The sequence below is a fragment of the Dasypus novemcinctus genome, chromosome 17 (genome assembly GCF_030445035.2).
Source record: "Dasypus novemcinctus isolate mDasNov1 chromosome 17, mDasNov1.1.hap2, whole genome shotgun sequence".
Lineage (NCBI taxonomy): Eukaryota > Metazoa > Chordata > Mammalia > Cingulata > Dasypodidae > Dasypus > Dasypus novemcinctus.
In genome coordinates this window covers 42762316-42789572 of record NC_080689.1, presented here as the reverse complement: position 1 = coordinate 42789572, position 27257 = coordinate 42762316, and the positions used below count along the sequence as shown (strand labels likewise).

Below are 27257 nucleotides of genomic sequence, written 5' to 3'. Positions count from 1 at the left end.
ATTAAGACAGAGAACCCATTTAATTCCACTATTTTTTGTATACAATATATGGGAATATGTTGATTTAAGAAATGTTTTCTTCATTTTAAGTGCTTACAGTCAATAATCAGATTTCCATTTATTACTAATTAGCCCTGTATCTGATATGATTATTACCCCACATTTCCTTGGCTTTTGTACCTGTGTTCTTCCTTTTATAAGGTTTTTTTTTTTTTGAGTTATTGAATTGAATCTTATACCTTGAAAGAAAATGTTGAAAACGGAAGTATTTTGGATTGATTTCAGATATATATGTCTCTATTTCCCTGTAAAATCTGATTTTGTGTACCTAAAAAGTGCCTTTAACCATTTAAGGAGCTTAACTAGGTGGGTCAGGTCCTGGTAACATCATTTGTGGAAGTTCTTTAATTAGGAAATGCAGTGCTTTTAACCTTTCTTCAAAACAGTATCTTCAAAGGTGTACCATTACTGCAGGTGTTAGGAAAGATCAGTTTGGTTGAATTTAAGAGGATGGGTAATGATTATCTAAAGTCTGTCTACTTTATAGGCTTTTGTAGAATTTGACTGAGTTTTCAGTGTCTAGTTTTACTTCTCATTATTATACCCTTATAAAGCTGACTTCTCTTTGTATAAATGTTTATTAGATTTAAGCTTATACATCTGAATATTAAATAACCAGATTGTGTATACTTGAGGTGAATTTTCCCCCTAAAGTCATTGAAATTAAATTAACATTTTTTAAATTGAAGATTAATAATATTGTTCTTATTGGAACAAATACTATTAATCTCCAGAAGGGTAGAATAATAATTGAAGTTTTGAAGATGGGAAATCTGTGATACTAATAGTTCAAAGAGCGTTTCATCTTTGTTTTGATTTAAACATTCCAGCAATGAGCCTTTTCCCTATAATCCTTCTTATTGGTATTATTAATAAATGCAAGTGCTTTTGTTTTTATACAGGGTACCAAGTATGGTGTCTTTGGAAGAGACAAAGTTGTATACTGGACTTGAATATGGTATGTGACTTTAATCTGAGTAAATCTGTGCAGAATAATTTTTGTCAATTACAAGGGTTAAAATGGAGTAGTTTTGTAGTTATTTTCTTAGTCTCTTTTTGATACATAAAATGAAAGTTAATTACACAATAGTCATTTTTGCTTTTTTTCTAGATAAACCAGAATGTTATTATGAATAATCTATAAAAGAATAGCCTATAAAAGGTGGAAATTGGGTCAGTAAATAAATACTTGAAAGCTCTCAATGTGCAAGAGCAGGCTTTTATATATACAGTGTTCATTTATGCTTAGAATTCCTTTACTACTGATGAATGGGAATGTTATAACCATTCTATATTCTACCTCTGTATCTTTGTATCATAGTGAGTTGAATTTGTGTTAATATTTATGTAAAACATTTTGTTGTATTAATTTAGTGTTTTGACTCTAGCATTAATAGAAATTTAGCATACTTCTCATTGCTGGAATAACACTAGTGTTAGTACATTAATTTACTAAGATGTAATTTTTGTTTGCCTATTTAGGGTCACCTGTAACTAATTAGGGAATCTCATGCATTTTTTAAATCTCTAATGAGTCGACCTTTGAAATATTGGAAAATGTCATCTTTCCCTCTCTCCTTTGTGCGCGCGCACACACACACACACATTCTACCCAATAGAGTTTTATAACTAGGGGATTATAATGTGAAGATTTTAGAAATTATCCTGTCTCATCCCTAGCCTCTAACGCAGCCATGATAAAGGCAGGCTATTTTGTTTTTTTGCTGGATACTCTATCCCCTTATTTTTTTAAATAAAATTTTATCGAAGTATATTATTCATACATGAACATAGATAATAAATATAATAAAAGTTGTGAACTTATCAAATATGTATACCATCATACATTTATATCCCTTCTTGATATAAACTTAAATAGTCTGAGGAGTCTTCGATGTGTCTAAAATGCCTTCTTTCTCTCTTTTTAAAAAAAAAACAGATCTATCCAGAGAGAACCACCGGGAAGTAATCGCTAGGGTCATAAGGAAACTCCTGAGTAAGTGCATGTATGCATTTAACTTATTTTTACTAATAAATATTTAGGAATTTTATTCTATAGCATATATGCTTTTTAATGGTCAATGTTTTAGATTCTACACAGTGAGATTATTGGGCAGGTTGTTTGTCCTTTAACTAATGGAAATAGGAATTCTTATGGTAATTCAAAATATTTTTACCAGAGTCCTTTCTCCTCTCCTATTATAGATCACATACTTGATAATTCAGAAGATGACACCAAGTCATTGTTTCTTATCATAAAGGTACAATTGTCATTCAGTGATTACAAGATTTTTAGTATGAATGGTCTTTGCTTGATGATTTGTAAATAATATTTGTAAATTCTTTGATGGCAGATTATTGGAGACCTTTTGCAATTTCAAGGATCTCACAAGCATGAGTTTGACTCACGGTGGAAAAGCTTTAACCTAGTAAAGAAATCAATGGAAAATCGGGTCAGTATTTTCACCTGAAAATTCTGAATTAATTTTTTAAAAGAAGGTGTATAATATTGATATGACCACTTGATTTGAGGATTGTTCAGCACACACAGTTTCAAAAACCTCTAAGGGAAAATAGACTTTTAATTAAGTTTTATATAAAAGCTAAAAGCATCATGGTAAAATCAAAGGATCCTAGATAAAAAAGTATATTCCTTGTACAGTAAACTTTATTTGATTTTTTTTTAAGATTTATTTTATTTATTTCTCTCCCCCCACCCCTGTTGTCTGTTCTCTGTGTCCATTTGCTGCATGTTCTTTGTCTGCTTCTGTTGTTGTCAGCGGCACGGGAATCTGTGTCTCTTTCTGTTACATCATGTTGCTGTGTCAACTTTCCATGTGTGCGGTGCCATTCCTGGGCAGGCTGCACTTTCTTTCGCACTGGGCAGCTCTCCTTACGGGGTGCATTCCTTGTGCGTGGGGCTCCCCTACGCGGGGGACACCCCTGTGTGGCGCGGCACTCCTTGTGCGCATCAGCACTGCACATGGGCCAGCTCCACACAGGTCAAGGAGGCCCGGGGTTTGAACCACGGACCTCCCATGTGGTAGATGGATGCCCTATCCATTGGACCAAGTCCGCTTCCTACAGTAAACTTTAGGTTCCATCTTCTCTTCTCATGCCAGCTACCATGATAGTCTCTCAACCCTCAATGAGAATTTGGATTATGATAATCAGATAAATCCATATGGGCAAAAGTGTTCAGGCTACCTTATAAGAACTCAAAGGAATAAAAGAAGGAAGGAATTGCCCATAGGCATGAAGTTAAAGCTTTGCACTTTATGTAAATTGGAGAAAAATTTAGAAGTTAGTGCAAGCTTCTCTGGGAGCACAGAAGAAAGTCAGAGTACTTAAGTTCCTGCAGATGTCCACAGCAGTGTTCTTCTGTAGGAAGCATTTGTTAAAATTGAGACTACTAACAAGGTTGTATGAGCTAATTGTTTAGACGAGGGATGCTGGGTTTTTTGGGCAGAGAGAATGTCGTGTAGAAGGGCCAGGAGATATTAAAAAGAACATGGATATGCTTTATGGAATGGTGGCTGTAAGGAAAAGTGGCAGAAGGTAAACTGGATTCTTCATAGATTTGTTTGTCATAAGAAATTGCTTCTGGATTATCTCCAGCAGAGGAGAAGACATTAAAGCAGGGTTTCTTAATCTTTTTTATTCCACCGACCCTTTTGGCAGTCAGGTGAAAACCACAGACCCCGTACTAAGTCCACACTATACTGTGCATTACTTAATAAATATATCGCACCTGCACCAATACATCCCCACAAAAATAATGTTCTTTTGAATTTCAATTCAAGCTCATGGACCCCTTGTTAAGAACCCCCCTGCATTAAAGGTTAAATAGCTCTGATTTCAGTATTGTAAAGATGAACTGGCCAATGTTGAAAAGTATCTGCCAACACTGTGAGAAAGAAGTTCTTGGGGATTGAGACTGGAAGCAGGGAAGATAAAGTATTATTATAGTCCAGGAGAAAAAAACACAGCCTGAATCAAGTTACTGGCCTTGGAATAGGGATAAAAAGATGTTTTGATAAAGGTAGAATTGTTGGGATTGATGACTAATTAGATAAAGGTGTGAAAGAGAAACAATAATTGTTTCCCATGTTTCTGCCTTTGGAGTTTGGGTGGAAGATTATAGAGGAAAAGTTTCAAAGATAATTTTTATGTAAATTATTTCACAGTGCCTTGAACATAAAATCTGTCAATAAATGCTGATTACTATTTATTTTTTTTTAAAAAGTTATCAGTTGTAACAAATGTTGCATCAGTGTGAGGTGGTGGTGGTGGGTGGTGTATGGGAATCCTGTGTTTTAGGCATGATTCGTCTATAAAAAACTTTTTTTAAGAAGTTGGTATTTAGGAAAAAATTCTATATTCTGTAGTAAATATTATGTAATTACACTGAAAACCTGTCCAGGCAGAAAATACAACAGTCAAGCAATTTTCTTTAGTTGGCTGTTTTTGTACCTTTAGAATTAGACTTCATAAAGATCAGTTCCTTAGCTCTCCTGTGCATGGATCCATTATTAATGTATCAGAGAAAAACAGTATGTTGGATAGGCATTTAAGGGGATATTTCTACTATTAGCTGTAAAATGAATTGAAGTGGATATTTTAATTTAAGCCTGATGGCTTAAAATGAATGAAATACCACCACCACCACCACCCTGCTCACCATGGGACTTTTTTTGGACTAATTTTCCTTATGGTAGTCTGGGGAATCCATTGGTTAAAGATATTTCGGGAAAATCCTGAGATGTTTGCTACTTTGTTTTCCAGCTCCATGGGAAAAAACAACATATCAGAGCACTGCTGATTGACAGAGTGATGTTGCAACATGAGGTAAATACCTTTTTCAATCATGATGACTTTTAAAATACCAATTGTCTAGATGACTGTTTAATTATTTGCATTTTTATTTTCCTAATTAAGTGAATTTTTGGTAAAAACTTTTAAGATTTGATTTATATTACTTTGTTTTCTTAGTTAAGAACACTAACTGTTGAGGGTTGTGAATACAAAAAAATACATCAAGATATGATCAGAGATCTTCTTCGTTTATCTACAAGTTCGTATAGTCAGGTAAGCCTTATCCAACTCAACCCTAAATATCCCCACTTTATCAAGGAAGTTTAAATAATTTCTCCATAGGTCACACAGCTAGGAAATAAGAAAACTGGAACTTAGAGCCAAGGCCTCTTTAACTCACATTGGGAGGGAAACACCTTTCAAATTGCAAATATATTCAAACTCATTTTTAAATAATGTTTATTTTTACTATTTGTAATTGCTTCTCAAAAAAATTTTTTTTCATTTAAAGTTAATAGTGCTAGTGTGATATTGTTGCCACTTCAGACTTTTTTTAAAAGATTTATTTATTTCATTTTTCTCCCCTTCCCCCCCACCCCAGTTGTCTGTTCTCTGTGTCTTATCTGCTGCATGTTCTTTGTCTGCTTCTGTTGTTGTCAGCGGCACAGGAATCTGTTTCTTTTGGTTGCATCGTGTTGTTGTGTCAGCTCTGTGTGTGTGCAGCACCATTCTTGGGCAGGCTGCACTTTCATTCACGCTGGGCGGCTCTCCTTATGGGGCGCACTCCTTGCACATGGGGCTCCCCTACGTGGGGACACCCCTGCATGGCATAGCATTCTTTGCGCACATCAGCACTGCGCATGGACCAGCTCCACATGGGTCAAGGAGGCCCGAGGTTTGAACTGCAGACCTCCCCATGTGGTAGACAGACGCCCTAATCACTGGGTCAAGACATCTTCCTGACTTCAGATTTTGAAGGCCAGTCTATGAAGGCCATATAATTTCTCTTAGGCATTATGCTTAGGGTTTCAGGAAGCTGCTACCATGTGAATTGTGGGGTCCGTCCTTTAAGATAGCGTAGGACCAAGAGATTATCTCCAAGCACAGAGAACTCAAACGTAAGGAATTGATGTACAACCAATTATTCTGTCTTTATAAAAATAAAGTAATATAAATTAGTCTATAAACCAGAGATTCAGTCTAAAGTAATGTTTAAAACATGTACTATGTGTTGTTTTTATTATAATCAGTTGCTATCTATTACTGAATCTTTTGTGTTCAAAATTTGTGAAACTATACAAAAGGTATGCATTGAAAAGGTTAAGTTGTTCCATGTTTCTTTTGCTTATTTAATTTCCTTAAGAAAAATCTGATTTTCTTGATTAGACAGAAGAGAAAGTCTATTTCTCATCGAAAGTAACTCAGAATAAAAAGTTAGTTTTAATAGTCTTCTGAGTACTTTTAGCTGTGTTCCTGAATGAATGCATATTGATTTCATCCAACCTGTGCTGTATCACAAATATTTGAACTAACATAGCCTAAATTATGGATGTAGTTGGTGGTAATGTGCTTTCCTTTTGAAATATAATCACATACTCTGTTTTGTTAGAGATGTGTTCTGATATTTTCTGTTATTAGAGAAAAATTAATATCACTTTGTTTTTGGTAGTTCATTTAGAAATCTTTTATGGTTTGTCTACCATATAATAGTGCTTTGTTAATAATACTTTCTCCAGGTCAGGAATAAGGCTCAGCAAACATTTTTTGCCGCCCTGGGAGCATATAACTTCTGTTGCAGAGATATTATTCCCTTGGTTTTGGAGTTCTTACGGCCTGATAGACAAGATGTCACACAACAGCAGTTCAAGGTATAGGGTTTTGATTTTTTTTTGTTCTTGTGAAAAATTCCAGACATACAGAAAAGTTGAAAGACTTTACATCCATATATCCACCATTCAGATTCTGCATTAAACATTTTACGATATTGGCTTTATTACATACCTGTTCCCTAATCCATCTTATATTTTAATGTAATTCAAAATAATTAAAAACATCAATATACTTCACCTTTAAATAGGTATAGTTTTTTTTCTCCCTAATTATTTACTTATTATGTTTGTGATCAGTGTTAATAATGGAAATGAATGTAGGATGCTGTTCTGAGAGTAATGAGAAGCCCTTTCATGGTCTAGTTTGGTCAGACTTCCCTGAGAAAAAAAGTTGTTCAAGGTGAGCTGCCTGCCCTTACAGGAGAAAGGGGATGAAGCACAAAAAGGTTTAGGGAACAGTGACTGGCACTAAGGAAGGGCTTAGACAGGAAGAAAAATTCTAAGTTGAATGATGGTGTGGTTAGAGCAGAAAGGGTGGGAAATGACCCAAGATAAGGTAAATACTACATCCCACAGGGGTGCATGCAGTACAGTATAAGTGAGAGATAATGATTCCTTATATCATCAGGTAGAGAGAAATGGATTGATTAAGAGTGATTTATGAAAGGAAATTAATATGACTTGATGACTAAAAATGAGAGGACTGGAAAAAGTATCAAAATTACTAAGCTTCTAGATTGCACAGCTAATTGGGATCTCACAGGAAAAAAAATAAGGAGAATAGGTGATGAGTTGGTTTGTTTGGATAAGTTTAATTCAAAGTAGTGCCTGTAAACTAAGAAGCAATGTCAAATAGGCAGTTAGATATCTGAGTTTGGAATTTAAAGAAATCATTTAAGTATAGACTGATGAAAATAGAAATATCTGGGTATAGAAAGAGATCCTAGGAGGAGAGTAAGATGAGAAGACCAAGGAAGGGGCAAGTGTTGAGGAACTCCATTACAAGCCCAAGTAGAAGAACTGATTGAAATGGGAGAGGTCAGGAAAGAATAAAGAAATGACAAAGAATCACAGAAGCCAAAGGGAGAGTTTTCCAAAAGGAGGACTTAATCAGCAGGGTCAGTTGCTTTCTTGAGTGAGTTAAGATGATCATGAAACACATTTATTGATGTTGCTTTCTATGAAGTCAACATACTGTAGCCCAGCTGCCTGCATTTATAAATTGTTTTATCAGAACGCAGCCAAGTTCATTCCTGCAGAGACAAGAAGTTGTGACAGAGACCATATGGCCAACGCTATACTATTTGGACCTTCACAGGAAATATGTGCTAATCCTTAGTGAACGTATGTAATTCAAGAGTGTTTTAGAAGGTCTAACTCATTGGATGGTAGGTTGTTGACCTTGCTGAAACAGTTTAAAATGGACAGAATCAGAGAGGTCAAGTAAGATCAAAATTGAAAAATGTCCATTAAGTCGGTAAAATTAAGGTTAGCAGTGTTCTTATGGAGAACTTGCACAGGGGAATGGGAGTGCAGGGTTGGTGAGAAGCTACCTTAGAATTACGTTAGTGAATGTTCTGGAAGAAACAAAATATTTGGTTCTTATAGCTTTTTATGGGAGGATTTCAGGGGGTCTATGAGCTTGAATTGAAAGAAATCAACTTATTATCTTTATTTTCTCTGACCTCTAACTGAACTCTAGCATTTCCTTCACTTATGCATGTATGCAATAAATTAATTGTAGTATTCATTTCATATTACATTACAGTTGTTGCATATCTCAAAATACCACTTACATTCATCCATACTTTGAAATTGCAGTAGTTGTTAGACCCAGTGCTAGTTGAGGGTCATAAAACTTTCTGGTGCTACATTCTGAGAAGGGGGTCCGCGGTTTTCACCTGACTGGCAAGGGGTCCATGGAACAAAAAGTTAAGAACCCCTGATATAGAGGGGGAGCACTTAACTGTTATCAAAATAATTTTGATTAATTGTAAGAAGTTCACAGTACAATTAAATAATCTAATTCTTGTATACTTAGGAAAATATTTAGCAACCAGATATTAGCTGTTTCATAAATTATTTCAAGCATTATGCTCTAATATACTGAGTGGATTATTTTAGGACCGTTATGAATAAATAACTCTAGTAGAAGAAAATTGGAATGGAAGTTACATTTCTTGGAAACAACATCCTTACATTTCTATAATAGCTTATTAATAGCCATTTTTTTGAGCAAACCCTCAATTAAATTACTTTTCCTGGTTTTACTAACCCATTCCAAGCATTTAAGTAATCAATGTTTAGTAAATTTAAAAACATCGAGTAGGTGAATTGGCTATAACTAAATGATGCCACTTATTTCTCATATAAATCTTTGTTTTTCCTGCAGGGTGCCTTGTATTGTCTCCTTGGAAATCACAGTGGTGTATGCTTGGCAAATCTTCATGATTGGGACTGTATTGTACAGACTTGGCCAGCAATTGTTTCGTCAGGGCTTAGTAAAGCAATGTCCTTGGAAAAGCCATCAATAGTAAGGCTATTTGATGACCTTGCAGAAAAGATTCATAGGCAATATGAAACAATTGGCTTGGACTTCACAGTAAGCAAAATGTATTTTCATTCAAATTTCCATTGAAATACTGCCTTTTTAAAATACCTTTTACTTTTCTTTTTCAGTAATGATATTCTTGGCATCTGATTCTAATTTTTTTTTTTTAATTGTTTTCAATTTCCCTTTTGCCCTTTTGGTGATCATTACTACAAATGACAGGATGGAATAGCAATTTGGAGCATGGCCAAGAGAGAAATGAAATTACGTTATATTATATTCACACACATATAGAAACACAGTCTTACTATTTACAGCTCTCATTAGATTATGCTTTTTTTTTTAGTCTTCAAAATTGAGATATAATTCATGAAATATAAAATTCAGTCTTTTAACATTCACAGTTGTTTATGCATATATTCATAGTAGTATTCCTCAATGTTGTACAACCATCACCACTCTAATTCCAGAACATTTTGGTCATTCCAGAAAGAAGCCCTATACCCATTAGGAAAAGTCACTGCCCATGCCCATTATTCCATCCCATCCTTCCTCATACTGTTGTCCTCACCCCCTTGTCTGGGTGATTACACTTTCTGTCTCTATGGATTGGTCTATTCTGGACATTTTATATAAATGAAATCATAAAATATGTGGCATTTTGTGTCTGGCTACTTTAACTTAGCATATATTTTTCAGTTTGCCCATGTTATAGCCTGTAGAGTACTTCATTCCTTTTTATGGTCTTGTATTTTTTAACAGATTCCAAAACCCTGTGTTGCCGTAGCGGTATTACTTCAGCAATCAAAAAATCCCTCTGTCAATCAGTTATTGCTTAGCCCAGAAGAAATTAAAGAAGGACTTAAACGCCAGCAAGAAAAGAATGCTGATGCCCTAAGGTAATTGATGAATGGTCTACTAAGATGGATAACATTATAGATAATGGGTTTTAAATATCTCTAAAATACAGATGCATCATAACTACTTAAATGATTTTTACACATTGACTGCTTTAAAAATACAAAAAAAAGTTCAAAGATAATTATTATGAAATTACTTACTTTTTACTTTTAGCTCTGAGGGCGGGAAACACCATCTTAAAAATTAAGTTATTTAATACCACATCTTTTTCTTAATGTGATTTCTCTGAATTTTTTTGAAAATAATATTTCAGAAGCAACTTTTAATTGATAGATACATGAATCATTAAAACCTAAATTCAAGTTCAATACATGCATCTCTTCCTCCCTCTTTAATAATTACTCTTGGACCAAATTTATAATTTGCTCTTAGTATATTAGTAAACTGTTTTTAGATTCTTTGAACCAAAGCATTTCTTTGATAATATTTAAGGAGTCTCTCTAACTTGATTTTGGCTTTGCTTTATAATTAATGTATGACTGTTCCTGCTTATTTTTTTCTAAAATGTTTATGTAAATAATAAACTTATAGTGTACCCCACGTACTTCAGATGCCTGGAATACTATATTTACTACTCCTAACTAATAGTTTACTTACAGGTTTATTTTGAATGTCCACTCAGGAGCAGCGAAGTTCCTAACTGTGTACCTGGTACTTTTCTTTGTTTTCTCTCTGCCCTTTATATTCTTTACCCAGCCTCTCTGTTTATCCATCTGCCTTTACTCTGGCTTGTTTCTCATCAGGCACTTTAGCCATCTGAATTTCCCCTGAATTTAGCCAAATTCAGGGGAAGTGAATTTTGCCAGAACTTGAATTGATATTTTATTATTTCATGTCCACTTAATGTATCATATTAAAATAATACCTCAACTGAATTTTTTTTTTTAAGGAACTATGAGAATTTGGTAGACACTTTGCTGGATGGTGTGGAGCAAAGGAATCTGTAAGTGAAAATTTGCTTTTTAAAGTCTCAAAGCATTTGTCTTAAGTACTGTAAGCATTTTCTACATAAATGGCCTTAGTCACACAAAAGTTATAGTCTGACTCATGAATTTAGAAGACTAAGAGAAAGATGTGGAGGGGGGGATGTTTGGGAATAATGATAGGAGCAATGTTTAATAGACATGTTTTAGTTTTTAAGAAACTTAAAATTATGTGTTTCACATCTAGTGTTTTTTGAAGAGTGGTTTCATGAGTGATATGTTTTGTGATTCTCTCTCCCCTGCTCCCCATTTTAAGGCCCTGGAAATTTGAACATATAGGCATTGGACTTCTGTCTCTACTTTTGAGAGATGACCGGGTGTTGCCTCTTCGTGCCATACAGTTTTTTGTTGAGAATCTCAACCATGATGCAATTGTAGTTCGAAAGGTAGATGTTTTATTTTAGCTACTATTTTGGATTTGAGAATTTTCACCTCACCCAAAGTCTTTAAGTATTAAATACTTCACCCAAAAAAAAGGCAATTAATAAATACATGAAGTGTATCAATTTGTTGTCTGCCCGTTTGGTCAAAGGTGATAATTCATCCAACAAATATATGGGTACATGTGCAAGCATCACGCATTGCAACACTGGGGATATAACAGGAAACAAATTTATAGACTGAGAAAGATTGCCTTTGAAAAATGAATGACAAGTGTTACAGGAGGGGAAAGAAATCTAGGTATACGACGTTTTGGTTATTTTAGAGGTAGAAATCAAGGGTGGCTGACCAAGACTGGTAAACTGGAGAAAGACCTATAAGAAGAGGTGTTTAGGCTGAGATTTGAGTAATGAGCAGGTTTAACAAAGAAAGGGTCAAAGTTTTCTAGGCAGTTAGGCTGAGTGAAAGTTCAGGAATAAGAACTGCAAAAGACTGGTTTCAAGTCACGTTTGCCTGTTCTGCCACGAGATGTGTACAGATAAGTTACTTCTGTTTTTAAAGAAACGCATCAACCTTTCGCTTTGAGCAAGGCAGGCAACCGTTTAAATGGTTTTAAATTTTTGATGTATGTACCTTGTTTCTTTTCTAGATGGCTATCTCAGCTGTTGCTGGTATTCTCAAGCAACTGAAAAGAACCCACAAAAAGCTGACCATCAACCCTTATGAAATCAGTAAGTACTACCAAATGTAATTAATAGTGCATCTCGGTATAACTCAGAAAATTTCTTGATTTGAAATGTATAAAGTATAATTCTTGTTCTCAAATATGATTGTGCTGATATTAATACAAAGTATGAAATAATATGAAGGGAAACAGCTAATTTCATAAAAGCTAGTAATAAAACGTTTTCACAAATAGGTTGACTATCTTATAATATGTACACTCTGGGCAATCATGTCATCACTTTATTATATTATTGTACCCACTAAGCACATTATACTAGTTGTTTATGAAACTGTTTCAAAGACTTAAAATATCATTTCCATTATTTTATTAGTGTATTAGTAGTGGTTGATTTTCTTCCTTATACCTTAGAGTGTTACCAGAATTTTTTGAATCTTCTGAAACTGTTATGATGAGAAAAAATAATAATTTTATCAGGAGAAAAAAATGCTTTTATTCCATTGACTACCAAATTTTTCATCACAGATAACTCCCATGATATTCAACCAGTTGTCTTTAGCTCTTTTGTTTGAAGGGAGGTATAGTCATGTACCACCAACTTTATTTTGCAACACTATGAAACAGTGCTAAGTATAGGAAAGACTTTATCCCTACTTAAAACATCTGTTTTTTTCCCCATATTAGAAGAATATAATATTTTTAAAATCTTTGTAAATTAAATACTTAGTAAGGTACAAATAAAACAGAGATGACAGGCATACATATATATGTATTCAAATTCCATATATATTTTTTAAAACTGGCAACTTGCATCAAACTGCATATCCTGGTGTGAAAAGTATAACTAAAGTATAATATGGAAGTCTACTATGACTTACATTTGAAATAGTTTTTAAAAACAGCAAAAAAGTTATTCAAGAGTAAATATTTGCTCTTGGGGAGGAAATTTTAATCACATCGCAGTGTAGTTAAATGTCCCTAGTTCTTCACTCATTTTTATCTCCGATGAATAACCACCATTGCTAGTTTCTTATGTAATTTTTTATCTAGACCTCTGTTGATAGACATTTTGGGGCTGCAGTGATCATCACTAGAATTTTTTTTACCTGATTGTATTTGTATATATGTTTGGCAAAAAATAATATCCTGGTTTAATTTGTACTTCTCTAAAGAAAATTAACTCATGTAGCAAAAAGTAAGTGTTTTTCTTTGGAGTTTTTAGATTTCAAGCCATGCTTACTTAGAAAGGAATCTCTCTTCTCTGATATATAAGTAAATTTGCTGATGTTTTTCTTCAGTGTCTTTATGGTTAATTTTTACATGCAAATTCTGTCCTACCCTTAATACCTAGATCTTATTTTCTAATACTATTCTCTACTAAAAGGAATCAGAGCTCCTTGGAGAAATGACTGATTTCAAGGCTGGTGGGAAAGCTTAGAAGATCCTTTGTGCCAGAAATTAAGAAAGTGCTCCAAATATGATGGGACATGTCAGAGGATATAGGAACAAGCTGTAAAAACACAAATCTGGGATAATTTGAGTATCAAAATAAATAATGACAGTAGCAGATTATAATCCTTAGAATAAAATAAGAATTCACAAGCCACTCGTTGATATTTTTTAAAAGGCAAAACAGACAAAATTGAGAGAGTAGGGAAAGTGTTTTTTTGTTTGTTTTGTTTTTACAGTGGAGTAACAACTAGTAAATATAAAAGGAATGATGGAATTAGAAAATTACCATTTGGGAACCACCATAATTATTGTTTCAGATAAGATTCATCAGTGATCCTACTAGAGGGTGGTAATTTGATAAGAAACTGTGTCTATAATGTCTCAAAAATATATTTTCATAAAATTCTTGTTCATTACAGTAGGGAAATACTTTTAGAATGGAGAAACGTTGCAGGAGACAACGTAGGTTTTTTTTTGCTATAAAGGACATTACTAAGATAACTGACAAAATTTGAATAAGATCTGTTAACAAGATAATAGTACTGTAGTGATGCTAATTTTCTGATTTTTGAAAATTTTGGTTATCTAAGAAAATGATATTGTTTACAGGAAAATATACTGAAATATTTGGTGTTAAAGGGACATTATGTCTACAACTTAAGTGGCCTTGGAAATAGTGTACATATGGGTAGAGAGAATGACAAAGTACTTGTAGCAATATCTTAAAAATACGGTATCTGGATGAAGGATGTAGGGGAGTCTTTGTGCTATTTTCAAAACTTACCTGTAAGTGAAATTATTCAGGACTAAAGCCATTTTTAAAAAATTAATCCTTCTGGAATTAATTTTAGTGAAAAGAATGAAGTAAATGGTCGTTTGATCTCACTCCCCCCCCTCCCAAAATAACTATCTCAACACAATGTAATGGATAATCCATCTTTTCCCCTCTGATTTGAAATGCTTCCTTAATTGCTCATAGATCTTGTGGAGTTTTGCCTTGAGTGAATATGAACAGTCTTGTTATACAAAGTACACTAGTACTGTTAGCTGAAAATTGGGAATAATTGCATGAATGTGTTTAAATTCATCAAATGTGATTTCTCATTTCCTTAGGTGGCTATCCTAAACCTACTCAAATTCTTGCTGGAGATAGGCCTGACAACCATTGGTTGCATTATGATAGCAAAAGTATACCAAGAAGTAAAAAAGAATGGGAGTCAAGTTGCTTTGTGGAAAAAACCCACTGGGGATACTACACCTGGCCACAGTATGTTATAACTTACTTTGCACTTTATTATTTAACAGCCTATTTTTCGTATAATTTGCTTTGTCATCTTTGGATTTCGGGGGGGGGCATTTAGTGACACTTGAGGCAATTACATATACCCTGCCACCCAAGATACACACACTGTAGTGTTGGGTTTTTTTTCCTTCTTCCTACTTCCTCCCTTTTTCTCTTATTCTGGCCAATTCTATGTCTTATTCCTCCCTTTTCCTTGTCTTTCTCCTGGAACCCTCAGCCTTCCTTAATCTCACCATTATAGAACTAAGGAAGTTACTGGCTGCTTTAAGTTATACTCCTATTTAATAATACAAATGCCAAAATTAGCCCAAAAAAACTCATTTGACTTCAATAATCTATGTCATTAGGTTACAATGATCTGATAGATTTTAAGTTCAAGACTATTACCGATACACTCATATCCCTAGACTTAACATCTAATTTCATTAAAAGTTCCTTCTAATGCTTTCTGTCTGTTAACCTTGTAATTTTTTTTTTTCTATGCTTATTTCAAATAAATAAAATAAATTCTTAACTATATAGGAATATGGTGGTTTATGCTGGTGTGGAAGAGCAGCCTAAGCTCGGCAGAAGCAGGGAGGATATGACAGAGGTAAGCATTGCGTGTTTATGATGTGTAAATACTAGTTCAAATACATCTTAAATCTCTCCACTGATCTATTTTCATGTCAGTTCAGGTCTAGTGTAAATAATGTTACTTTGAAGTTACTGCCCCACTTAACACTCAACTTGGGTATTGCCTTTTGTAGTTAACTGCTTGTTTCTTTTCCATAATGATTGGTTTGTAGTTTGTTTGTTTTTTAAACTGCACATAAATTATAGATTCTTAGTAAATAGATGTTTGTAGACTTAAATAGAAAATTCCTTAGTCTCTGTAGAACTTATTTCTTTATTACTTTAAAGGTTGACTAAGGGCTTTTAAGTTTTTGTCTTCCTCAGTGAATTTAATGGTATTGTAGCTTATACTTTCTGATTCTGAACAAAGTTTTACCTTTTAATTTCTGATGTTCTGTAAATAAGGAAATGATTTGATGGGGTTTGATTTACAGTGGGGGATTTTTCTAAATTGTACACGAAGTGGCAGAGTTACGTAAATTTTTCATTCCCCAATAAGATTATTTGTTGGTTTTAATTCACAGTATGAGAAGTAGAATCCAAATTCTGAAACTATTCCAAACTCTTTAGCTATTCCTATGGATTAAGCATTTTAGGGGGGTTAGGGTGGGTATTACTTTGTTCCTCAAAGCTTTAGACCCTCTACTCTATAAAAACTGAAATTTCTTTAAAGTAAATATACTCAGCCTACCACTGAGAATCAAGACTTTATAAGTGAATTTAAATTTTTTCAGAATCATGTTTTTAAGTCCTGAATATTCTTTTTGTTTGTTTGTTTAACTTTATAGGCAGAACAGATTATATTTGATCATTTTTCTGATCCTAAATTTGTTGAACAGTTAATTAATTTTCTATCTTTAGAAGACAGAAAAGGAAAAGATAAATTTAATCCCCGACGTTTTTGCCTCTTTAAGGTAACTGTTTTATTTATTTATCCTCTTCATAAAGCTTAGTGACAGTTCAGTTTGTAGATTCATTAATTTGAAAGTATTTTTAAGTTTGGGTTGGCCATCTGTTATCCTTTTCTGCAGTACCTCTGAAATTGGCATCAGTCATACTGACCTTGGCTTAAAGGTCCAGGATGCTCTACTTATTTATTTATTTTTAAAAAATACTTAGATTACATTAAAAAAAGAGATTCCCATGTGCCCCACTCCCCACACCTCCCACGCTTCCCCGCATTAACAACTTCTTTCATTAGTGTGGTACATTTCATTGCAATAGATGAACACATTTTGGAACATTGCCACTAACCATGGATTATAGTTTACATTGTATTTTACATTTGCTTCCATTCAATTCTGTAGGTTATGGCCGTATATGTCATGACCCGTATCTGTCATTGCAGTGTCCCTCAGGACAATTCCAAGTCCTGAAATTGTCCCCATATTACACCTTTTTGTCTTTTCTCCCTGACAGTGGCACCTCCAGTGGCCACTGTCTCCACATCAATGATATCATTTCTTCCATTGCTAGAATCACAATAAGTCTATAGTAGAATACCAGTAAGTCCACTGTAGTCCATATTTTATTCCCCAATCCTGAGGATTCAAGCTTTCCTATCTTTCTTAATGGTTTTAATTAGTACTAGAAGTAAAAAAATAAAAACAGCAAACTGTGTCATTTGCTTTCTTTAAGTGTAATATGATTCAAGTAAAAATTATTGATGTCTGTTTCATTTGTTCACATTTTAATATGAAATTTAATGGCAATATTCTTACCATTTTAACTTACAGGCGTATTTAAAGCAGCTATGTTCTAACAAGGAGAACATTTGAGATTTAATGCACAGTAGTAATGTAGAAAATAATTACAGGCATATTATAATTGTAATTAAATGATAGTCATTGGGGTACTGAAGAATTCTCTTTGTTTTCATAGGGTATATTTAGGAATTTTGATGATGCTTTTCTGCCAGTTCTGAAGCCCCATTTAGAACGTCTGGTTGCAGATTCACATGAAAGCACTCAACGATGTGTTGCAGAAATTATAGCAGGTCTAATCAGAGGTTCTAAGCATTGGACATTTGAAAAGGTGATATATTTATACAGTACTTTCCCTGTTAGTTACATTACAATATACCTTTATATAGTAATTCCTAATAAATTAGACATTGATTCTTAAGATGGTCAATTAATAAACTTTGCCAGATACATATAAACTGCATTAAAAATGTTTTGAAAGCCAATAATGGGGGTGGGGGTCATCAGGATATTTTGTGTTTTGTTTTTGTTTCTAATTGTTTTTTTGTTTTTTTATTACTATACCTGGGCTGCTTCTTCGAGGCATGCTCCACTTTCTCATTAAACCCTTTCTTTCTTAGCCTTTCTGCTATCTACATTGTTTGTCTTGTAGTTGGAGGCAGTTTGAATTTGATACCCCTTATTATTACTATACTACTTCTTAGTTAAAAGGTTTAGTTTTGACACATCTGCCTGAAAGTTAGCCTGCTAGCAAAATACATTGCCCTGAAAATAACCTGGTAATATGTCAGGAGTACCTGAAGAGAAGGCATTTTCTCAAAGGGAACACTCAGAAATATTGTTTTTGTCTTATAGTTTTAACAGCTATATAAATGTTTCAATATATTAAGTGTACACATTTAAATAACTTTTTTTAACTTTTAATTGAAATATATCACTCATACATAAACATACATAAACAAAAAATGTATAATAGTTGTGAACTTAAAAAACAAACATAACAGCAAACATATATAACATCTCACCCTACCACCAATAACTTGCATTGTTTTTAAACTTTTTTAACTAATGATTAAAGAACATTGTCAAAATATTACTACTAAACAAAGTATTTTTCCCCTAACCAATCCAATTATTTATATCATTTATATATGAACATACATAAACAATTAAGTATATAGTGAAAGTTGTGAACTTACAAAGCAAACATGCATAACGTCATACAGGGGTCCCATACATCAACGCTTCACAAACACTTTGTATTGTCATGAGACGTTTGTTGCAAACTGTGAAAGAACACTGTCAAAATCGTACTACTGATCATAGTCCTTATCTTATATTTGGTGTGTTTTCCCCCAACCCACCCTATTATTATTTTTTAAATATCTTTTTTTAATGACAGAAGTTGTAAACTTATAAAACAATTATGCACATGTGCAGAATTCCCAAACAACACCCCTCCATCAACACACCACACTGTGATGTGTCATTTGCTACAGATAAAATATCATCCGATTATTGCCATGTCCATAGTGTACATTTGGCTCGCTTTTTCCATACTGCCTCAGTATCAACACAGTACATCTTTTGCATAGATGCAAGAATATTATGTTATTACTACTAACCACAGTCCATAGGTCACTCCAGCTGTATTTTTCCCATGCTTCTTTCTCCACATTCCCAACACCCTGCAGTAATGATATACATTTGTTCTAGCTAACAAAGGACACTCTTGCATCTGTACAATCAACCACAGTTCTCACCCACCTCTTGGTTTACTGTGCTTTCCAGTTCCTAGATTATTCTCAACCATTCTGTCAATTGCAATTTACATTTATAAACTAGCTGTTACTCAGCGTGTGTTACCATCCACTCTATACATTTCCACAATTTTACAGTAAAGCTAATTAAAACTTATACATACATTAAACATCAGTAGTCCACTCAGTCCTTCTCTTATCTCCTTTCAGAATCCACCACCTACCACCAGGTCTTGAAGACATTTTCCAGTAATTTCTTATAGAAGTTTTATGGTTCTTGGCTTTTATTTTTAGTTTTTTGATCCATTTTGAGTTAATTTTTGGATAAGATGTGAGATAGGGATCACCTTTCCTTCTTTTAGCTATGGATAACTAGTTCTCTCAACACCATTTGTTGAATGGACTGTTCTGCCCCAGCTGTGTGAGTGTGATAGGCTAGTCAAAAATCACTTGACCATACCAGTGAGGGTCTTTTTCTGAACCATAAATTTGGTTCCATTGGTCTATTGTGTCTGTCTTTAGGCCAGTACCATGCTGTTTTTACCACTATAGGTAGGTAATATGATTTAAAGTCTGGAGATGAAGGTTCATTTTACCTTTTTATGATGTTTCTGACTATTCAGGGCTCCTTACCCTTCCAAATAAATTTAATGATTGTGTTTTCTTTTTTTTTTTTTTTAATGCTGGTGGAATTTTCATCGGGATTGCATTAAATCTGTATATCAGTTTGAGTAGAATGACATCTTTTTTTTTTTTTTAAGATTTATTTATTTATTTCTCTCCCCTTCCCCCCCATCCCACTTGTCTGCGCTCTGTGTCTGTTTGCTGCGTTGTCTTTGTCCGCTTCTGTTGTCGTCAGCGGCACAGGAATCTGTGTTTCTTTTGGTTGCTTCATCTTGTTGTGTCAGCTCTCTGTGTATGCGGCACCATTCCTGGGCAGGCTGCACTTTTTTTGGCCCTGGGTGGCTCTCCTTATGGGGTGCATTCCTTGCGGGGGGCTCCCCTATGCGGGGACACCCTTGTGTGGCACGGCACTCCTTGCGCACATCAGCACTGCGCAAGGGCCAGCTCCACATGGGTCAAGGAGGCCCTGGGTTTGAACCGAGGACCTCCAATGTGGTAGACGGACGCCCTAACTACTGGGCCAAGTCCGCTGCCAGGAACTGACATCTTAATGATATTTAGTCTTCCAATCCATGAGCATAGAATATTCTTCCAGTTATTTAGGGTTTTTTTAATTTGTTTTAACATTGAGTTGCAGTTTTCTGAATACAGTTGCTTTACATCATTGGTTGAGTTTATTCCTATTTGAGTTCTATCTCTCATATTTTATTTTCACCACTCTTTTGACACTTTAGTTACTTTTATTGATGTAATCTTCATTTCTAGACTCTCTTCCAGGCCTCTCTCTCCTGTCTTTCCTTTTCAGGCTCTAGCACACCCTTTAGTATTTCCTGAAATTCTGGTCTCTTGCTTAGAAATTCTCTCAGTTTCTGTTTATCTGTGAATATTCTAATTTCACCCTCATTTTTGAAAGACAGTCTTGCTGAATATAAGATTCTTGCCTGGAAGTTTTTCTCTTGTAGTATCTTAAATATAATAGACCACTGTCTTGCTTCTCAGAATTCTCCCGTTGTCTTTAACCTTTGACATTCTGATGAGTATGTATCTTAGAGTTGGTCTATTTGGATTTTTTCACATGGGAGTACGTTGTGCTTTGGACAGGGATATCTATGTCCTTCAATAGGGTTGGGAAATTTTCTACCATTATTTCTTTAAATATTCCTTCTGCCCCTTTTCCCTTCTCTTCTCCTTCTGGGACACCCATGACGTGTATGTTTGCACTTCTCTTGCTGTTGTTTAGTTGTCTGAGACCTTGTTCAATTTTTTCCATTCTTTTCTTCATCTATTCTTTTGTATGTTCACTTTCAGAGGCCATTTCTTCAAGCTTACCAATCCTTTCTTCTCAAACCTGCTATTATATGATTCCAGTGTTTTTTAAATTTCATCGATTGCACCTTTCATTCCCATAAGATCTGCTATTTTTCTGTGTATGCTTTCAAATTCTTCTTTGTGCTCATCCAGTGTCTTAATATCCTAAATCTCTTTAGCCATCTCATTGAATTTATTAAGGAGATTTGTTTGAACATCCATAATTGGTTGTCTCAACTCCTCTTTGTCATCTGGAGGCTTATCTTGTTCCTTTAACTGGGCCATAGCTTCCTGTTTCTTGGTGTGGATTGTAATTTTTTTGTTGGTATCTTCGCATCTGGTTTCCTAGAGTATTTATTCTGGGTGCAGTTTCTCTCTTTAGTTTAGGGCGACCTATCGTTTCTCCTGTGCTGGTTGTGCAGTAGGAGCCAAGCATGTAGTTGGTCTATAAGCTATGAAGGCTCAAGCTGCCCTCATTGCACCAGGGACCAATGATGCTTCTTCCAACTTTCTCCTTTGTCAGGGATAGCGACAAAGTCACAGCTATGTGGAATAATCCACGTGTCAGCCTAGACTGTAGTTGCCCAGAGAGACTGATGAAGCTTCACATCCCATTCTCCCCTTCCTGGGGCAGGGATGGGCAGCAATCTGTGCAGTGCGGGTCCAAGATGACCACAGTTGCCCTGGTAGACTTCTGATTTTCAGTCAATGCTAGCCAAAGTTCTCTGCGGTTATCTGTCTAGGCTGGTGCAGGACTTCTCAGCCTCCTCCCTGCCAGAGGCCGGTCTGAAGCCTAGGCGGGCTGCAGGCTGATCTGCGTGAAAGAAATTGGTTCCTGCCAACACTGAGAGTTTCCGTCAGCCCAGCTTCCCCTCAGGCTGGGGGTGGAATCAGAATGGTGACTACTGGCCTCTTTCTGTCTTGGACTGGTTCTCACCCCAGCTCTTCCAAGGGTTATCTCTTAGCCAACCAAGTCTCCCAATCTGTAGTGGAAACCGGCAGCCAACTGTCTCTTCCTCTCCTGTTTCTGGGAAATGGATCTTCCAGTTCCTGCCATGGAACAGCTCCTGGGGCAGCTCATGCCGCCAGAGCAGGATAATCATTGACCTCTGAGGCTTGGCCAGTAATTTCCCGGGGAGGCTGGGGCAGGTCCCCGCAGCTTCTTCCCTGCTGAAGGTAGCACTCTAAATCACTTTTTAAATAAAAGTATTATTAATTGTGAATATTGCCTTTTACCTCCTCATGAAACTTTTTTTAAAATTACTTTTTACTTATTTCTCTCCCCTCCACCCCACCCCACCCCACCCCACTTGTCTGCTCTCTGTGTCCATTCACTGTGTAGTCTGTGTCCACTTGTATTCTTGTCTGCCGGCACTGGGAATCTGTGTCTCTTTTTTTTTTTTGCATCAGCTTGCTACGTCAGCTCACCATGTGTGAGGCACCACTCCTGGACAGGCTGCACTTTTTTCATGCAGGGCGGCTCTCCTTAAGGGGCACACTCCTTGCATGTGGGGCTCCCCTACGCAGGGAACATCCCTGCGTGGCACAGCACTCCTTGCACACATCAGCACTGCCCATGGCCCAGCTCACCACACAGGTCAGGAGGCCCTGGGTTTGAGCCTTGGACCTCCCATGTGGTAGGCGGCCGCTCTATCAGTTGAGCCAAATCCGTTTCCCAACGAAACCTTTTTAAGTTATCTGTTTTCCAGAACATATGCCTTTACTTGTAAGTTGTCGAAAATACAGCTTTAAAAAAAAAAATGACTAGGAATACTCCTGAACATTTTATTCTAAACTCTCCCTCTGCCTTTGTCCCATATAGATTCTTCTGACCAAAGTGTAGTCCATGGACCTAGCAACATGGGCATCACTTGAGCTTGTTAGAACTCAGGCTATTATCAGGTCCCACCCAGTTGATGAGTCAGAATCTGCATTTTTATCAAGATCCCAAGGTGATATGTATTCTCATTAAATTGTGAGAAGCATCAGTACACATATATTCATAGTTTCTGACAACTGAATCCTTCTTAAAGGCAATTTATAGTAATTCAAGACTTGAAATTTCAATATTATAGCTCCAGCTAATTACAAAATTGTATTTAAATGTCATTGTCTCCTATTTTAGGATTCAGTCAAGTAACCTCAATAGGCTAAAAAACTTAAAATTGATTTGAGGTGTTGTTTCAGGCTAATTACAGTGTCGTTCAAAATATTAAAAAGAGAACTTAGCAGCATGAATTATTGGGGTACTTTATGAAATAATTTAAATGAAGTATGTGTTTTATATTTCCAAGGAAGGATGTCCTGAATGTTAACTCTTTAAAAGCCGTTTTTATTGAGATATATTCACATGCCATACAGTACATCCAAAGTGTACAATTAATGGCTTATAGTAGAATCACAGAATTGTGCATTCATCACCACAATCAGTGTTATTAATAGAACATTTTTATCACTCCAAAAAGAAAAACCCCCATACCCTTTAGCAGTCACCCCCTCAATCCCTCTATCCTTCCCTAACTCTCTCTCTATAGATTTTTTTATATTTACATTTCATATAAATGGAGTCACACAATATGTAGTACTTTCTGTCTGGTTTCTTTAACTTAGCATAATATTTTTATTATTATTATTTTAATTAGAGAAATTGTAGGTTTACAGAAAAGTCATGTAAAAAATACAACATTCCCATATAACCCCCCCCCCATTGTTGACACTTTGCATTAGTGTGGTACTTTTGTTGCAGTTGATGAATATTAAAGTATTACTATTAACTATAATAATATTGAATGTCATTAACTTTTGCCCATTAATTTTGTTTTGAATAGGTGGAAAAGCTTTGGGAGCTTCTGTGCCCTCTGCTTAGAACAGCATTGTCCAACATTACAGTGGAAACTTACAATGACTGGGGAACTTGTATAGCAACGTCTTGTGTAAGTTCTTCTTCATTGTTCTTTGAAAGTTCTTGTATCCAAAGATGTGTCAAATGTCATTATAGCTTTGAATCTTGAAATTTGGTTGATGGCTTTATCATCTTCCATAATTGGAGAAGGTTCTGTTCTACATAGCCTTTGAAATAAGCCTTTACTAATAGTTTTAAGTGATTATTTTATCTTCTCTGCTGTGGTGATTCATTTTTTTTTTATTAAATGGAAGGTCAAATCATTTTTCTGAAAATACAACCTAGATTTAGTAAGCCAGTTGACAAAACGTTATGGGTATCATTTATAACACCAAATATGTCCATAGCTTTTGTACACTTTAAAGACTAGCCACTTAGCTAACTAAAATTTTCTTACTGTTAATATCTAACATGTGCTATATGATGTGACATTTAGATTTGACTCACCTATCAGTTTTAGTTTGATTTTTTCTTCTTTGTTTAAATTGTATTATTTCTAAAATAACAGTATTATAGGTTTGTTTAATTGTTACTTTATTATTTCTACACAGGAAAGCAGAGATCCCCGGAAACTTCATTGGCTTTTTGAGCTGCTGTTGGAGTCCCCATTGAGTGGTGAAGGAGGATCCTTCGTAGACGCATGGTAAACAAAAAGTAAACCTTAGAAGGTTAACACAGAAGATACTTCGTATTAACTAATGTCTAAGTAGAGTGAATTGTCTACACTTCTAATGCCTGGAGGAAGTAACTACTTCTGGGAGATGACAAGTGCTTCAGTTTAGTACAATATATAAATAAAGTTATTTCTTCTATTAGGAACAAGTAGGAAAAATGGAGGCAACTCTAGCAGTTTAAACGTAAGTTAGAGGGAAGCAGATTTGGCTCAACTGATAGAGCATCTGCCTACCATACGGGAGGTCTAGGATTCAAACCCAGGACCTCCTTACCTGTGCCATGAGCTGGCCCATGCACAGTGCTGATGCACTCAAGGAGTGTCGTGCCACGCAGGGGTATCCCCTACGTAGGGTAGCCCTGCGCACAAGGAGTGTGCCCCTCAAGGAGAGCCGCCCCACACGAAGAAAGCACAGCGTGCCCAGGAGCGGCCATACACATGGAGAAGTTGACGCAACAAGATGATGCAACAAAAAAGATACAGATTCCCTGTGCCGCTGACAAGAATGCAAGTGGGCAAGGAAGAACACACAGTGAATGGACACAGAAGGCAGACAGTTGCGGGGGAGGAAGAGGGAAAGGGGAGCGAAATTATTAAAAAAACAAAAACAAAACATAAGTTAGATTCAGCCTCTGTGCTGTCAAATCTTTTATCAAGATTGCTCTTTTGTACCATGATGATATTGACTTTATCACATTTTTCTAATTTTTCCCATACATAATATGAAAGACAGAAATAATAGAGTAATCCTTTTAAGGATAAATATACTTGGTAGGCAAAAAAGAGTTGGACAAAGGTAGTGGGCAATAGAAAAAAAAACCAGATTATCCTGTTAATAAGAAGAATGAGTATTTTATTAATTAGTGAGAAAACTGTTCATATGTTTAGATACTAACTAAACATTCGTATCTAACTAAACGAGTGTTCTTAAGTTAGTATTTCTTTTGATTACTGTGTGGTATTAGGGGATGAGATGAGAATACAGAGAAAATTATGTACAAAAAAAATAAATCTTCATTAAGATGCTGTTTTGGTTTAAATACTTGGATTTCAATACTTTATTATTAGATGAGAAAACCAAAAATGTTAAATGAAATAAAGACATTGTTCATCTTTACCACCAATATCTAAAGGCAGAAAGAGGATCTAACACAATATTGCTGTGCTTTTGTTTTAGTCGACTCTATGTACTACAAGGTGGCCTTGCCCAGCAAGAATGGAGAGTACCTGAGCTATTGCACAGACTACTGAAATACTTGGAACCCAAACTTACCCAGGTTTACAAAAATGTTAGGGAAAGAATAGGGAGGTAGGTATTATTTTCTGTTGTGTGATACACTTCTCGAGTTCTTTTCATTAAAAATTAATGTCTGTGGAGTGGGTATAGCTCAATGGTTGAGCACTTCACATGTATAAGGTCCTGGGTTGAATCCCAGGTACCTCTTTAAAAAATATAACAGAATGCATACTGTTTAAGTTGCCATTGAGTTTTATGAGTTTATCTTTCTAAAATTTTGTTTTGTATTTATTGTGAGAAACATGACAAGAGTCTCTGAATGTAAAATAGAATTCAGTTGTTAATACTTCAAAATTACAAGCCTTCATTTACACCCAGGCCCAATTTAAGACCCTGTACAGGAATTGTCTTTGGTAGAAGCATAACTTAACCTGAACCTTAGTTTTACTTCTGATGTAGGATCTTTTCTTACTACTATGTATTTTACAGTGTGCTGACCTACATATTCATGATAGATGTTTCTTTGCCAAACACTGCGCCAACAACATCCCCTCGTGTCCCAGAGTTTACTGCTCGAATCCTAGAGAAACTGAAACCCCTCCTAGATGTGGATGAAGAAATTCAGAATCATGTTATGGAAGAGAATGGAATTGGTGAAGAAGATGAACGAACTCAGGGCATTAAACTCTTAAAAACTAGTGAGTAGTTAAAATCAGTAGACCCATTTCAAAAGTAACTTTATTTTGATTGTCCAATTGTAGGATTGTGCCTAAAAATTTTTCAAAGACTCTAATTATAAATCATTTGGTCATTAGTTTTGACTTCAGTTGACATGATTTATGATTGTTCCTGTCGTATTGCTGGTCAATCAGTGGATAATTTACAAATCTCTTTCATTACAAACTGGCTGTCATTACATTACATTGCATTACATTAATCCATTAACCTTAAAAATTTACCCTACTTTGAATAGCTGATTCTGAGTGTTTGTTTCCAAATAGTTTTGAAGTGGCTGATGGCGAGTGCAGGAAGATCCTTCTCTACTGCAGTCACAGAACAACTCCAGCTTTTACCTTTATTTTTTAAGGTAAGGTTATTACTGAAATTAAGAATTCCTCTCCTCCTGACCTTCAAAAGGAATGTATATTTATTGTTTGACTGGTAGGTTTGAAGGCAATATGAATTTTTATTTGATCTTTAAATAGAATAGTCATAGAATCAGATGAGAGTGGTTGAAATAATCTTTTTACTGTTAGATAAATGAGAGTAGGATCTTGGCATACATGAAAATTTTATTAATAGTTTCTGAGTAATAGTTCAGAAAAATATTGATAAGAGGAAAGCCACCCTGAAATTTTTGAATTAGCTATTTTTTACTTTTTTACTCACTGTGTAATAAATCTTGAGATTAAAATGTTCAGTATATTGTGTTTACAATGTTAAGTGGCTCTTCAT

The 27257-nt window shown here is 35.2% G+C and overlaps 1 protein-coding gene across 3 annotated transcripts in view; it reads left to right on the top strand.

Annotated features, from left to right (window-relative positions):
• The window catches only part of PSME4 (proteasome activator subunit 4), a 106252-nt gene that overhangs the window by 61008 nt on the left and 17987 nt on the right, over window positions 1-27257 (top strand). For all 3 annotated transcript variants that reach the window (XM_058278569.2, XM_071208839.1, XM_071208838.1), the window contains 21 exons: window positions 963-1018; window positions 2000-2056; window positions 2266-2321; window positions 2415-2513; window positions 4846-4908; window positions 5053-5148; window positions 6612-6743; window positions 9097-9306; window positions 10018-10154; window positions 11066-11119; window positions 11416-11545; window positions 12190-12271; window positions 14791-14944; window positions 15503-15572; window positions 16384-16509; window positions 17477-17629; window positions 23819-23923; window positions 24444-24535; window positions 25743-25874; window positions 26292-26500; window positions 26804-26889. In XM_058278569.2, the coding sequence (XP_058134552.1) occupies window positions 963-1018; window positions 2000-2056; window positions 2266-2321; window positions 2415-2513; window positions 4846-4908; window positions 5053-5148; window positions 6612-6743; window positions 9097-9306; window positions 10018-10154; window positions 11066-11119; window positions 11416-11545; window positions 12190-12271; window positions 14791-14944; window positions 15503-15572; window positions 16384-16509; window positions 17477-17629; window positions 23819-23923; window positions 24444-24535; window positions 25743-25874; window positions 26292-26500; window positions 26804-26889 (2299 nt within the window). The remainder of the gene's footprint in view (window positions 1-962; window positions 1019-1999; window positions 2057-2265; window positions 2322-2414; window positions 2514-4845; window positions 4909-5052; window positions 5149-6611; window positions 6744-9096; window positions 9307-10017; window positions 10155-11065; window positions 11120-11415; window positions 11546-12189; window positions 12272-14790; window positions 14945-15502; window positions 15573-16383; window positions 16510-17476; window positions 17630-23818; window positions 23924-24443; window positions 24536-25742; window positions 25875-26291; window positions 26501-26803; window positions 26890-27257) is intronic.